This window comes from Vicia villosa, unplaced genomic scaffold, assembly GCF_029867415.1.
Source record: "Vicia villosa cultivar HV-30 ecotype Madison, WI unplaced genomic scaffold, Vvil1.0 ctg.001193F_1_1, whole genome shotgun sequence".
Lineage (NCBI taxonomy): Eukaryota > Viridiplantae > Streptophyta > Magnoliopsida > Fabales > Fabaceae > Vicia > Vicia villosa.
In genome coordinates this window covers 126,605-141,574 of record NW_026705528.1, presented here as the reverse complement: position 1 = coordinate 141,574, position 14,970 = coordinate 126,605, and the positions used below count along the sequence as shown (strand labels likewise).

General features: G+C 33.5%; 2 protein-coding genes across 2 annotated transcripts; both read right to left on the bottom strand.

Moving 5' to 3' along the window:
• Positions 1-7,051: 7,051 nt before the first annotated feature.
• LOC131633948 (calmodulin calcium-dependent NAD kinase-like) lies at positions 7,052-10,071 on the bottom strand. Its single transcript, XM_058904626.1, has 9 exons — positions 10,062-10,071; positions 9,804-9,968; positions 9,482-9,705; positions 9,167-9,228; positions 8,706-8,927; positions 8,477-8,603; positions 7,899-8,221; positions 7,583-7,727; positions 7,052-7,332 (listed from the first exon to the last, which is right to left on the bottom strand). The coding sequence occupies exons 1-9, from the start codon at positions 10,069-10,071 to the stop codon at positions 7,066-7,068; spliced, it is 1,545 nt and encodes a 514-aa protein (XP_058760609.1). The 3' UTR covers positions 7,052-7,065.
• A 2,048-nt stretch (positions 10,072-12,119) lies between these two features.
• Positions 12,120-12,778, bottom strand: LOC131633947 (probable aquaporin NIP7-1). The gene is made up of 2 exons (XM_058904625.1): positions 12,557-12,778; positions 12,120-12,335 (listed from the first exon to the last, which is right to left on the bottom strand). The coding sequence occupies exons 1-2, from the start codon at positions 12,776-12,778 to the stop codon at positions 12,120-12,122; spliced, it is 438 nt and encodes a 145-aa protein (XP_058760608.1).
• Between the last annotated feature and the right edge of the window lie 2,192 nt (positions 12,779-14,970).

Below are 14,970 nucleotides of genomic sequence, written 5' to 3'. Positions count from 1 at the left end.
TAGGAAGCAATTCCTACCAAGGTTCTAAACTATGGTTTAAACTAGGAAAGGGGAAGAACACTAAAATAACAAAATAGAATTAAAGGAAATAAAAGACTTTTTCATTTGATTCTTGATACCTAATGTCTCAATGAGACTACAATATATAGTACTTCTAGTGATAATAAACTTAAGGGCTCAAACACTATTTAAAGTCCAATTCAACCAAACATTCAAAGTAAAATAGCAACTAACATTATATTACTAATTAAAATATCTAATTGCATCTCCTATCACCGCTCCATTCCATTCCGCTCCGTTCATTTCGTGATATGCAAACATATTCTCTCGTTACCGTTATTTAGAGGATACTTCTGAATTAAATATAGAGTGGAGATGGGGATTCCCAACACATTGTACCTTATATGTCACATGATGTTGTAACATAAGAATAAGACTCATACCATAAGGTAGTGTACCTTCACTATTTTTTTAAAAACTTTTCATGCTTCAAACATCGTGTTAACAGTTATATGACCAATAAGATTTGTTTGGTCACTTGATAATACTTTTAAAAAATTTCCATAAGGTTGTAATTTCAACCATTCAAAGACCTCAAAATGTCTATAGAACTTTCTGGGTCATTCAAGGCTTTCTTGATGTTCTAGTTGAAAATTTGTACTATGATCATAATCGCTAGAATGAGGAACAACTTTTTCCTTATATTTTTTTTGTTAAATTGATATATAGGATCTTTAAAATCGTCAAATATTTTAGCAATCCTTATATGTAGTTCTCGTCATTTCCAACCCCTTGCTTCGGTTCTACATTATGGGCTCTAAGTCTCCCACGTCCCCGACGTCGCTCAACCATGATCATGCCTGTCATACATATAGAAATCAAGTTGATCAGTCCTAACATTATATAATATGACATTAACGATCATGCCGACAAACACACATATGAGGCAAAAAAGAATTGACTAATGATGTCTCATGGTTGGGTCGAGAATCAACTTGCTATGATACCAACTGTAATACCCCAATAAAATGTGTGTCTAGAATCATATTAAATGAAGCATTAATACTTTTTACTGAGAACACACATAAGTGTCTACATGGCATCACATACATGTATAATAAGGAATTACTATATAGTACATATACAATATGCACGCCAAGACAAAATACTACTAGAATAACAAAGAAAAACACAAAAATAAAACATCAAGATCTTTAGGTCTTCAAGACGTCTTGATTTTACCTTTATACTTTCTTGAACTACCTAAATAGTAATCAACATGAATAGGGTGAAATGCTACATCTTAGTGGGGTTCCAAACTACACCACAAGGTCTCCTCGGTTTTAAGGGTTCTCATACCCTATTCTGTTCATGGAAAACACTTTCTTTACTTTGTATATCACACGATCATGCAAGTTCCTGGATTTTTATATCTAATCAAGCTCACGTAGTGTGTGAATATCGTAATTCGGGTTCACATAATCCGTTGTCTACCTCAGAAGATCACAGATAAATGAGACATCTTTCCCCGACCATAACTTATCACACATGTTTGGACATGGGTCACTGGTTCCCCTACTAAGTGAGGAATGTCTCTCCTCGACCACTACCTCTTACTAGGGCTTGGTCACAAGTCTCAAAATCCCTTCACTATATGGAACATCTCTCCCCGGATGATGCCTCTCACATAGGTCCGATCACGGATCATGAAAGTCCATTATATATACCACATCCTTCCACGGTCATCGCTTATCATATGCTAGAACTCAATTCCTCAACACTAATTAACTCTCTCTTGATTATGGTAACAATTTTCTTGGCTTCTATGGAGCCTCGATATTCCTCACACGAGTCTAACTTGGTTTCCTTTGAAAGAGATCATTCGCTACACGTATCAACTAGGGTATTCTTTAAGGTATGAACATCACATCTCTAGGCGAACTCTCTCGACCCAAGGTTTCCTCATATTTCATTATCCATTGATCTTTAGCTAATTAGGAACCTAACATCTTAAGAGAAACCATTTTTATCATAAAATAAATTATTAATGAACCTCATGCGATTTCATAGTAACTAAATCAAGGAGCATTATATTCAATCATAGAGAAAATCCACAACACTAATGTTGCCAATTTAGGTTCCGAATTATTTGAGTATGGCATACTTACTAGACAAGGAAGAGCTCAAGCCAAGAAATGCATTTTTCTCGTCAAAACACGACTCAAGACAGAAAGATGAAGTCGTTATGAGGATGGTGATCGTCACCTGACCCGTCACCTCAAATGATACCTCTCATTTTAGGTTGGGCAAACAGGGCACCCATCATGAGGGCATGACATATGTCATCTGATCCTGAGGCATGACGGGTTACCCTTCACCAAGGGTGATACCCGTCACCAAGGCCTGGATTTTGTTTTCTTCCTACATTTTTCAATTCAAACAAGTTCAACACAAAATACACATGCTCAATAAAGGGGAAATACAATAGAATTAAGCCAACAAGGGCATACATAACATTTCACATAGTATTCATGATCATTCAATCAAATATTTATACTAAGAAGAACAACTACAAGTAGCATCATTTATCTTTTTAACTTAATCAAGATTCATGTTATCAACATGGTGCAAGGTTCAAAAACAAAAAACAATCTAACATGCAAGATTCAACATGTAGACTACTCATAATCAAAACAATCACAAGAAAACTCAATCAAGAAATACAAAAAAGAAATTTTTGATATTTTGAAATAAGAATTTTGTCTTTCAAAACAAGGCAAATTATTGATTAAAATAAAATAGGAACAATGATCCGTGGGATAAAAAGTTTATTCGATGCTATATAAAATATATTTATAACAAGGGCAAAATTTGAAATAATTTACTTAATTGTAAACTGAACAATAATCATATAAATTTAATTGTAATAAATAATCTACTATTTATTTATCTACTATCTATCCATAACAATTCAATTGCATGAACTTCATACATTGCTCTTTCACAACAAATTATTTTCACTAAGAAAATGATATTTAAGTAATTAAGATAACGATTGATTAAAATAAAATAGAAAAATAAAATGATAATAAAATTAAGAAAATGATAGTGACCCTAAATAAATTTTTAATTTTATTAAAATTAAAAAATAGATTGTTAGTGTTTTTAATGATACTAAATATATAGAAAAAAATTAAAATGAAAATGAGAAAGTTGGAAAAAAGAAATGTGAGAGAGGTTTGAAATTTTAATGAAGAGAGAGAATGAACGTATGTAATATTTAATTGTGATTTAATTGGTGAATTTTGAAAAGTGAATGTCAATTGTCACATTGTAATAAGAGATAAGAATGAAAAAAAAAATAAACATTATTTAGAGCATCCACATCCATACGATTCAATTTGGTGGTATAAATGAGACCCACTAAATATAATATATTTCTTCACACATTTCAAATATTTAAGCCACTATATTATATTTTTCAAATATCCTTGCCATTCATCTAAAACTCTAAAGTGGATCCTATTAACCTTCCAATAAAGTCTGTGTCACTTTACTATCGGTTAAAAGAGAAAAAAATTCAAAAATGCCAAAGCAACGTGGTTGAAAAAAACAACGGTGGTATATTAAAACTAGTGCTAATGCATTTAAATAATAATTTTTTCTGACAGGTGTAGCTTTATAAATATAAGCCACCATCGATATTGGTGCTCTTAATTACTTAAATGCACTTTTCTTAATATAAATAATTTGTTGTGAAAGGGAAATTTAGGAAGTTCATGCAATTGAATTGTTATAGATAGATAGTAGAAGCGTGTACTAGTATCCGTGTGAACACACAGGTAACCAAGCCAAAATAAGTGTGAACACACGGGTATCACATCAACCGTGTCAACGCAGGAGTAACTAGATCAAAATATGTGTTAACACACGGGTAACACATCAGTACTGCATGAACCCACAAGTAATCATGCCAAAATCCTTATGAACGCACATGTTATTACATTTTTTTACAATTTAAGAAAATAAAAGTAAATATATTTAAAATATTGTAAGAATTCAAACACGAGAAAAATGTGTTGTCTTTTTAATACTTATGTATCTAAGATTTTTATTTTGCAATTATTTTTAATTTAATATACTATAATTTATGAATATTGAAATATATATTACTGATGTCTTTCTTTTAAAAATTGAAAATTCGTTACAATTTTGTATTTATTTTAAAAATATGTCTTTCTTTTAGAAATAATAAACCACTTTGGTAAAACTACTTTATTTTTCTTGTTTACACTTTTATTATATTTTAAAAACAAAAGCGTGTGTACCACAGCAGTACCTAAGGGTGACAAAATGGGCGGTGGCCCGGCAGGCCGGCCCGCTCACCTGCCAAAAAATGGCGGGCTGAGTTGGGATTTTAGGCCCGCCTCCCACCAAAGTCCGCCCCGCCAAAACCCGCCGCCCGCCTAAACTCGTCCCGTTAAAGCCCGCCGTCCACTAAAGCCCGTCTCACCTATTCGTTAAGCTCGTCTCGCCTTAAGTCCGTCATTTTTTAGTTAATTCTAGCAATTCAAATTCTTGATGGTTTTATTTATACATTTATTTGTAAATATATGCAATATTTTTTTAGGTAAAATTTGTTTAAAAGATGTTTTATAAAAAATTTATTCTAAAAAATACGTAAAAAATTTAATTGAAAGGTAAAAAAACTATTGATCTATTAAAAAAAAATAAAAAAAAATAAAAAAAATAAGCGGGCAAGCCCGCTCCGCTCGCTTTTTGGCGGGCTTAAGGCGGGGCGGGGCGGATATCCCGCTAATTTTAGATTAAAAATAAATAAAAAAAAGACGCCACTATAAAGAGGTAAAATATATCACAATACTTCAAATATCCAACCTTAGTGAAATCCAGATTATATTTAATTTTAAAATAAATTAAAAAGAAATGCGCTAAGATTCGAACCCAAGTACTTTACGAAATTTCACCACGGTTGCTATGTCCAACCATGGTAAAATGCTAATTATTTTTAATTAATTTTTTTAAGAAAATGATGTCGCGAGATTTTAGAGATGTCACCACAGTCCTTCAAAGAATCGTGGTAAAATGGATGTCGTAGTATATACCTTTTATAGTAGTGTGAGTGAAAAATACTTGTGAGAGTTTGATTGCACTTATGTTCGTGCTTCTATTGTTACTCATCAATAGTTTGATTCTCTTGTTTGATATCTTTGTATGGTTCTTGAGATTATCTTTGTAGAGTCAATTTTTAGTTCTTGAGATTTTCTTGGTAAAATATCTGTTTGGTTCTTGAGATCAGTCGGTCAAAATCTCAGCTTGGTTCGGGAGCTCAAACCATTAAAAGCTTCATTTGGTTTAGGAAATCAGTCTGTAAAATCTCTCATCTGTTTTAAAAAAGGTTCGTGGACATATTCTTAAAAACTCAAAACATTTTATTAGTGGAACTCTCAAGAAAAAATTCTTAGGAATATGAGTAGGCCAAATGGTTAAGTCGAACTTATATAAATGTTGATGCAATCTCTCTATCCTTATCTTTTTACTTTGTGCTATTTAATTTTCCTTCTTCTCTAATTCTTTATCTTCTATTTTTTCGTTGCTTTACCTCTGTTTATATGTTGTAGTAACATAAATTGATTTTAAGAAAATATGTTTTAATATTAATATGATTTATAAAAATCATAATTCACCTCCCTCTTTTGTTTAGAATCACTTGTTCAACGGACTGATAATTATTGAACATTCGGGAACATCTCGTGTCTAGGCATTAGCGGTTGTGAAGGAGGTTGTTGCGAAGGTTGGACTTGGCATTATTGTTGCATAGGTTGAAAGAACGGTAAAACATGAAACGTTCCCCAATCAATTTTTGGAGGAGCATGATCTTCTTGCGCAGGAGTCGAAGAAGAAGTCACTAGACTTAGATCTTTCTCTACCGAAGGAAAAGGTGGAACTTTGTGGGCTTTAGCGGCCGTAGCAGTGGGATGACATTGAGCGGCAGATCTGATAACCTTCGATGTCACCATGGCTTCAAGAGTTCGTTATATAATCTATTTGAGAAAGAAATCAGTGTTGCTTGAGAGGAAGATCAATGATTTGTCCTCTACGAATAGAGATGGTATTCGTAGAGAAGTGGCAGAAACCAAGAGTTGATTCTCAGAATCGGCACGAGTGTTCCATTGTGGAAGAAAATGTGTAATGAAGTCTTGGTGCGATGAAGCATATTTTCGGTACGGCGGAACATGAAAATAGACCTACAAGGTTTGCACTCCAACTCCTAAGTCAGTTACTGAGTGAAAAATATTGTGAGAGTGAGAATGAATTGAATTCTTGAAATGACGCGATCTAATATTAAATATAGTTTGGGCGGTTAAAACTCCCCGCACGTGATTCAACGTATTGAGCAAATGGTCGTTTGATTAGATATCAACAGTGAGAGATGTAACATGGGACGTAATCGTGTGTCCTCAACAGAGATGAGAGCCTACCTGTTCGATGCGCCTTCCCCTTCAACACATGTTATTCGATCTTAGATCTTGTAGACAGTCTAAAACGAATGTCAAATGTCAGTTGTTTTGTTGTACAATAAAAGAAAACGATGATAGATTCTAACCTAAGCTTTGCACAGATTGGTTCTAAAAGCAAGTTACGAACAAAACCAATCAACATATGATATGCTATTTTTAAAATCTATTTTAAATACATACAAAGTTATTTGTCATCATAAGATAAAACTTGTATGCACATAATATGATGAGATTTAAGAGGAGGTGTTGTCTCACATCCATGAAGCTAGCTCTCTATTTAGGGGCTGCATTTAGGCCAAATGCTATAATTATTGCTCAATTTCATGAAGGAATATGCTATTGCTTGCTCAATTTCAAGAGTTTGACTACATGATGTTTTTTGTACATTTAGGTTAATTATCACATTAATACAACAATAATAAAAAAATTCTAGTCTTAAGTTTCAAAAACCTATGAAAGCTCATGGATGATTTGATTTCCATCTTATGAACCTAATCTTAAGGCTAAGTTTGAAAAACATTAAATATCACTGCTCCAACATTATGGGAGCATTCTGGAGTGAAAATCTCTCAACCTTTTGAATTGAATACTTGAGCTCCTGTTGGATGTTAACCCTTGAAGGAGATAACACAATGTCTTTCCATATAGATCCTGCTTCACATGTTGGGTTAGGGTGCTTGTAAAGTTCATATATAGAATCAGCATCTTCATTCAACCTAGCCACTCTCTTCAAACAATCAATTTCATCTGGATCAACTAGCAATGTCTTGTCTCTGTCTTTCCATCCTATCAACTTTAAAAATAGTAATCTCGTCAGTACTAGTTTTATGATGTCGGACTTTTATGAAAGAAAAAAAAATCCACCATAAAAATGTTACTAGTTATTATTTACTATAAAAAAAGTTAACGAATAAGTGAGTTGAGTCTCAGACACCTAATCAGGATCAGAGCATATCTCAAAGGTCAGAGAGCGCCGACATGACTAACAATATACTTGATCATAATAGAAAGATTAAGAAAGAAGACCAAGGAAAATGTGTTACTTTGGGTGGGCCTTCTAAGGCATTTGTGCTGTATAGCCTTGCATTATCTACTAGTTGACAATAAGTCATAAATGCATCTGCAAATCTCTTGTGTGATTTCAATTGTGACTTCACTCTTACTGCTCTTCTACACATGATAGCTCTCCTGTTAGGCATTCAAAATTATTTGTTAGTAGTGATTTCAATCCGAGTTCTTCGTTGATCAGACTTTACTTACCTTTCAGTTAAACTCTAGATTACGAGACTTCCCTTTCTCGAGGATCGGACGGTTATAGCAAAAATAAATAAATTAAGGTTAATAATGAAGTGAACTTACCTTATGCCTCTAATAACAGCAAGGTAAGCATCACATACTACTCCAACAAGCTCTAACCTATATGGTTTCCTTTTTTTGCCACCAATTTGTTCAGGTTCTTCATTTTCAATCCTTTCCCAATAGTTCTCTGTTGTAGTTCCATCATCATTCACTTTGTAACCAGCTCCCATTCGGTATCGACGACGGTGGACATTCCTAGCCATTGTTATTGTTTGCACAACAAATGGCACCCAAGAGAATGTTCCATCCATAATCACATCTCTTCCTTCATTCAGTGCCGTTACTAGGAGCGATGAGGCTGCATCCGTTGACGATTGGTGTACCTATTTGCAACAACGATGACATTATCATATAGGAATAATGGGAAATCCAAATACAATAGATGTCTTTGAGGGCGTAAAAAATTTTCACTATCAAAGTGTTGCTAAAAAAGGCCTCATAAAATATTTTAAATTAATAGGTGTCGTAAAATATTTTCCACAGTTGAACCATGGTAAACCTACACAGAATCTCCGAAAACATAAGACGGCTCCGGGAATGTGGAAACAAAACAAAAAAACAAGTCTCAGTCTTCTCACCAATTCAGCCATTCGAATCATGTCATGATGACCTCTTGAACTAAGGGCCTTATAGATAACATCTGATTCTTTGAATGCATCTGCCTCAATGATAACAGCATTGCTAGCTGCTCCTACCCAAAAAGGTCTGTTCAAATTCAATTCATAAAGGAAACAACAACATTAAGTTCTTGCTATTTGTTAATGATTCATTTTTGTTCATATAATTATATATGATAATTTCTCTTACTCTTTGAGAATGTCTTTAAGAACAGTGCTCTTCCCAGCTCCCATGCCACCACCCATAAAAAGGAGGACAGGACTCCTATCACTATGAGCCACCGGAGCCATAACCTCAGTGCATCGATTGTCATCATTCGATACAAGTCCCATTGCTCTCATCTCTTCTACTAATGTGTTGAAAACTCTAGCCACTTTCAAATTCTTTGTTACCCTTTCAACCCTTTGATCCCTGTACAAATAATTGTATCAAGCAAAAAAATACATACAAAAAATCAAGTGATTGACCTCAAGTGGTTAATAAATTTCAGTTAACGGAAAAATTCGTTAGGAAAACTCGATTCAAATCCTGACTAGAAAAATCATTAGCTAGATTTTACGAATCATTTGGTCGAATATCAAATTATCATAGTCTTATTCCCCTATATTTAGTTCAAAATTTTAGAGAATAATGTACAATAGAAAACACACCTAGTTGCTGCCATAACTATGTGTTTGAACTTCTTTTTTGGCTCAGTGTCAGAGCTCAAAACCTGCAATGCCACAAAAATGAAAGTTGATTTACCTAGCATACTCTATCATACAACCATTTCAATTAACATACTTTTAATGGAACAATAAAGGTCGGTATGAATCCACAAATCCTAGCTCAACTGCCAGAAGTCGATATTGCTAGGTTGAACGTCATCACCAAAATTTAAACTCTGGTACTCATAGTTATGTGTGCGAGTTTTTAATAGTTATTACCACTTCGTCTAAAGGAAAAAAAGAGTCTGTGTTATATACCTGACTTATCAATAAATCACCAAGGCTCCAATGAAATGCAAAGTAACTAAGAATACATCTCTCAAACTCCTCCACAAGCTTAACAAAAAGCGAATCAGCATTTTGTTCATTTTCAAAGAAAGCGTAGATATCATCTTCACATCCATCAGATTTTCTTATGTATTCAGAAGCCAATTTACATAAATTAGGACAGTGCCTTTTATCTTTGAACCCCATTTGTCTAGCTGCAACAAATCAAACATCATATAACATATATCATAGATCCATTTGGAATAAATCACACACATGAATTAATCATTCATATTAAACTGTAATTACGTACCTACGTAATGAGAGAATCTCTCAAGCTTTGGAGTTTGGCCTGCCTTCGAATATCTCAAACGCGGAATGATCTTTCGATCTCGAAACTTTTTTAGGCGATAATGCATTGCTGCAGCAATTATCAACCCAATGGAAGAGGCCACCACGATCTGTGTGACATTATACTCTGCATGTGATTAATTACTTTGCATGAGCAAAATGTACAAACATTATCGATATGAATAATAAAAATTCCATAAGAACAATGGTTTCGTTGTACCTTTCTGCATTTCGGTTAGAAATCAAAGACAGTTAGAAAGAGACCACCGGAGCTGTAAGAGAATGTGGTGGATCACTCAGTTTTGTGTCTCATTGCTTTTTTTGGTTTCCGAAGAATTTGATTTTCTTGTTAGCATGGTGAAGGAAATTCATAACACGTGGATGTACTTACTACGGTTTTGCATGTTCAACATATTAATTGATCTCATTTTGAGAAATTTATTACTTTTTATATTAATGTATTTAGATTTATTTTATTTTAGTTTTTTTTTTTTTTAACAATGAAATGAAATGCTATATTATAAAATAAAAGGATAATTACATTTAGAAGGTTAAACCTGACCCATGCAAGATAAAAGGAAAAAAATTAAGAGAAAATAAAAATAGAAGCATTTAATTTTTTGAGCTATTAAAACAAAAGTGCATAAGTAAAAGATAAGCATAAAGATAAATGATTAAAATTGCGAAAATAGACTTGTTTAACTGATAATGTGTCTTTGAATGAATCATACAATGTATTATTTATAGTCAAAGCTAGTTCTAGTGAGTACAACATCATTGGCTACATAAACTAACTTCGTTAAGATAGTGCGTAATTCCTCTTGTGGGTGAGTCTATATGGTGTGAAACCGTTTTTAAGGGCGTGTAAGGTGAGCTACAAGACAAAGCCTCAAATCTGTTACGATTAAATTGTGATAATATGACGATATAATAGATTTGTCATGGTTAAATCATGACTAGATAGAGCCTCTGGTTGTTTTGTCACAGTTAAATCATAATTAACCTACTTAGAACCTCCTAAAACTTAAGACAACCCTGTAGTATTCCACGTTTGATATGTTTTACCCTATCTCTTGACATTTTCTATTTTTCTTGTCTGCGTGTGTCTTTATCTCAAATCATGCCTTTGTAAACATAATTGTTTCAGTTAGTGATGCTATATACATATAACCGAGCAAGACGTTGAATTGTCAAGTTCCAGGTGTTTGTATCTGATTCTCTTGTGACCTTCCGTGGACTTAAGAAAGATTTGACAATCTCATATTCGATTGTCCTTCATTTGGTTACATGAAATTTGACTAAACCTTCATTCAGACGCTTTTTCGGCTAAAAACTTCAAAAAATTGTAAACAAGTAGAAATTATCTATGATAATATAATAGTTATGCCATGATTGGAATCATGTAACTTAGTAATCCATCTTAATATGAAAAGACAAATTTTTTGGCTACAAATCTTATAACAAAGACTACCAATTACATCCATAACTTATCAATAAACACCATTTGAAATTGCTTCTGTTCTTAAGACATATCTCTGTCTTAACCCTTCTACTAAGTCACATAACAAACTCCAATTTTTCTCTACTAGCAAAATCATGGGCCAACATCTCCCAAAGAAAAAAAAATACAATTAATATAACTAGTGATTGCTATTGATTAAGTGATTTCATTCTTTGGGTTGGTCTAAAACCATGGTATTTCATGTTCATGTACTAACTTGCACAAAAGGGTATGGGATGACCAACTTCCCTCATGTTTGCGGAATTGCAATGTTGGTCTTGTAGACGTAGGAAACGAAACATTAGTGCTCCTGCCACAGCTCCTACATTTGGGGCTAGAATGTATATCCAAATGTCCTTAAATTTCCATGACATAATTGCTGGACCTAGTGATCTTGCTGGATTCATTGATCCACCCGAAACCGGTCTGCAACAAAAATTAAAAGTACATTATTATTAGATTAAAAGGTGTCATGTTTAAGAGTAAGTTATAGAATTAATGAATGCAATGATCACCGTCATTGTTATAAGCAAATACTATATTTTCAAATTTATTGAATAATTGATACATCTGGTATATTAAATAACTGATGTATCTAATCTGAGCAAATATCAATATGCAAGTAGATACCCTGTGATTAGTACAGCAAGCCCAATTGCAATTCCAGCAACAAAACCAGATAAATGTCCCACCTGCAAAATATTTATATGTTTTAGCTAGTAGAAAAGTGGAATTAATGTTCATTATAAAGGAACATAAATATGTAACTATTCTTCCTTAATTAGTACTTACTGATACAGATTGAGGTTCAGATGTCAAAGCTGTAACCAAAAACATGATGATGAATGATGCAATAAGCTCCGCCCAAAACGCAGAGTTGCAACCTTGGAGTGGTTGAGTCATCATAACATCTGATTTTATTCCATAGACAAGGCTACCAATATATGTTGCCACCAAAGAACCTATTGTTTGTGCTATTATGTAAATCGGAACCTGTAAAATAAACAATAAGTTGGTATATACGTACGACCTAAGAAGCACAGAACAGACACTAGACATGACATCGACACTGACACATTGACATCAATAATAATTTTAAAAATTGAATAAATTGAAGATAATAACAAGTATCGGTGTCGGGTCAGTGTCAGATACGCCTTTTTTCAGAGATATTTGTAATCAATTATACTATATTTTTGTTTTGTATTAACTACCTTGAACCATGGAAATTGACCAATTGTTGCAAAGGCAATTGTGATAGCTGGGTTAACATGAGCACAAGAAATTTGGCCAATAGAAAAAATTATCACAACCACTGTTAATCCTGCTGTAGCTGCATACTCTAGAAGACCCACTGCATTGTCTTGGTGTTGTGTGCTTGAAATGATTCCACACACACAAAACATCAATATGAAAGTACCTATCACCTCTGCCATTACCTATATACACAAAAACATTTAATTAAAAAAAAAGTGATTTTGTAGTATAATCAAGAACAAAACACTTAGAAGTGTTGAATATACTATTACCATGCGAGCGAAATTTTGGTCAATTTTGTTGTGTAAGAAATGAAGAAGATAAGCGTTTTTGGCCAAAAGATATGGATGCTGTGATGTAATTGAAGCTCTATAACCAATCTCTTTATCATCTCCAGATAAGCCACTACTTGAAGCATAATTTGAAACTTCAGGTGATGATGATGATTGTTTTTCAAATATGTCTCTCATGATCAAAAATATTTCATTAACAGTCTTTAATGAGATCTCATATATAAAGAAAATGTTTATGTTATCATCTGTTACATGGAAGTGTCATGATGCAACAATCTATGGGGTAAGTTTTACTATGGTTGGAACATTTTGTTGCTCACACGTATTTGGCTTGTGAAGGTTTTTTGAGAATTGCTTCAACTTCAACACACGATTTATGTGTTGCTTGTAGTGAGATAGGGTCATAAGGAAGATCAATTTGTGTTTGTTAACTGCTCCAACTTAGAAAGTTAACTAATACTTCCCAACAAATGTTAAATTGCTCTTACTTACTACTTATTCTTGACCATGTAGAATCCTAACTAAAATCAAGATCCCAACCACTTCCTTGTTGATAATATTGTTACAATGTTATGTACTATTGTTCAACCTTATATTCTCCTACTTCAATTTTTCCATTTTCTTTTTTACTTCTACTTTCTATTAGAAGGAATTGAATTAGGTACACATGAGTTTGCAACACTTACACACGTTGCGGCCCGACGCATTGATTGCATCTAAAAATAAGAGATATGCTTCTACGTAAACACACTTAAATCTATATTCTTAGAAACATTCAATAAGAAGAAAAAAATTTAATTTATTTAAAATTTAGTTTACTTTTAATTAGATTCATGGAAGTAATTGTGATAAGGAAGGAGAGAAAAAATTAATTAATCTATTTTTTAATTAATAAAAAATTGTGATTGATTGTGTGTAAAATCACATGTTATGGTTGTGTCTCTCTAGAAATTTTCCTTAAAAGTAATATAAGTTTTTAGTTAAAAACATTTAAAAGATGAATAAATGTCGGATGAACTAAGGTAACCAAATACAAGTGAAATGAATCTTTTCGTATTTAACGAGTCTTTAAAAAGTTGTGGGAGTGTCAGTCTGTAAAGTGAGTTCAAATAATATAACAGTAATCAAATATTCAGCAAGGAATGAGTATTGATAGGGAATAAGGTCACTATTGAAATGCAGCCAAGTTACATAATGGGAATACAAGCATGAAAAGGAAATGATAGAAAAGGGAAATCTCAGTACAGATGAATCAGTGAGAGAAGAGAGAGAATGATATCACACAATTCACACCCCACACTTAGAGCTACCCACTACTAATATGCTCTCACTCACTAACAAACTGGGTCCACATTGGATGCTTCTTTTTGATTCTATTGCTGCGCCTTATTTCCTTATCATTTGCCACGTCATTCTCCAATTCCTCATTCACCTCATTTTTATCCATTGGGCCTTTCTCACCCATAACATTACCCTCCCCTTCAAGAGCAATCTTGTCCTCAAGATTGAAGTTCGGGTAACTCTGTAGCATTTCTTCACTATCTTCCCAAGTAGCTTCCTGACTTGAAATATCTTTCCATTTCACCAACACTTGGTCCACCACTTGTACTCCTTTACGAATGCTTCGAGTACTCAACACAACTTCTGGTTGAATCACCGGTCCTTCTTCCACTGTAATTAGTGGCAGCGGCAGGTATGGTACAGCAGTAAGGCCTTTGAACACTTTCAATTGGGATACATGAAATACAGGATGTATAGGAGCTGTCTCGGGCAATTGGAGCTTATAAGCTACAGCACCAATTTTGTCAATGATAGTAAAGGGGCCAAAATACCGCATCCCTAACTTATTGTTCTTTCGCAAAGCTACCGAGGATTGTCGATATGGTTGCAACTTGACTAAAACTTGATCACCAATCTCCAAAAAAACATTGCTTCTTTTCTTATCAGCATTGACTTTCATCACCTGTTGAGCTCTCCTTAAATTCTCTTTCAACTCAAGTAGAATTTTGTCCCTTTCAATTAACTGTTGTTGCAGGTCTACAGGATCAGCAGTGTTAACAGTGTAACGAATTAGCATA

What these genes read in the sequence shown, in the direction of transcription:
- LOC131633948 (XM_058904626.1), bottom strand. An exon ending in GTGATTTATTGATAAGTCAG is followed by an intron (nt 9,229 to 9,481) that starts GTATATAACACA and finishes GTGGCATTGCAG; the next exon opens with GTTTTGAGCTCTGACACTGA. An exon ending in ATAGTTATGGCAGCAACTAG is followed by an intron (nt 8,928 to 9,166) that starts GTGTGTTTTCTA and finishes TTATTTGTACAG; the next exon opens with GGATCAAAGGGTTGAAAGGG.
- LOC131633947 (XM_058904625.1), bottom strand. Translation starts at nt 12,778, where the DNA reads ATGGCAGAGGTGATAGGTACTTTCATATTGATGTTTTGTGTGTGTGGA. An exon ending in GTCAATTTCCATGGTTCAAG is followed by an intron (nt 12,336 to 12,556) that starts GTAGTTAATACA and finishes TTTATTTTACAG; the next exon opens with GTTCCGATTTACATAATAGC.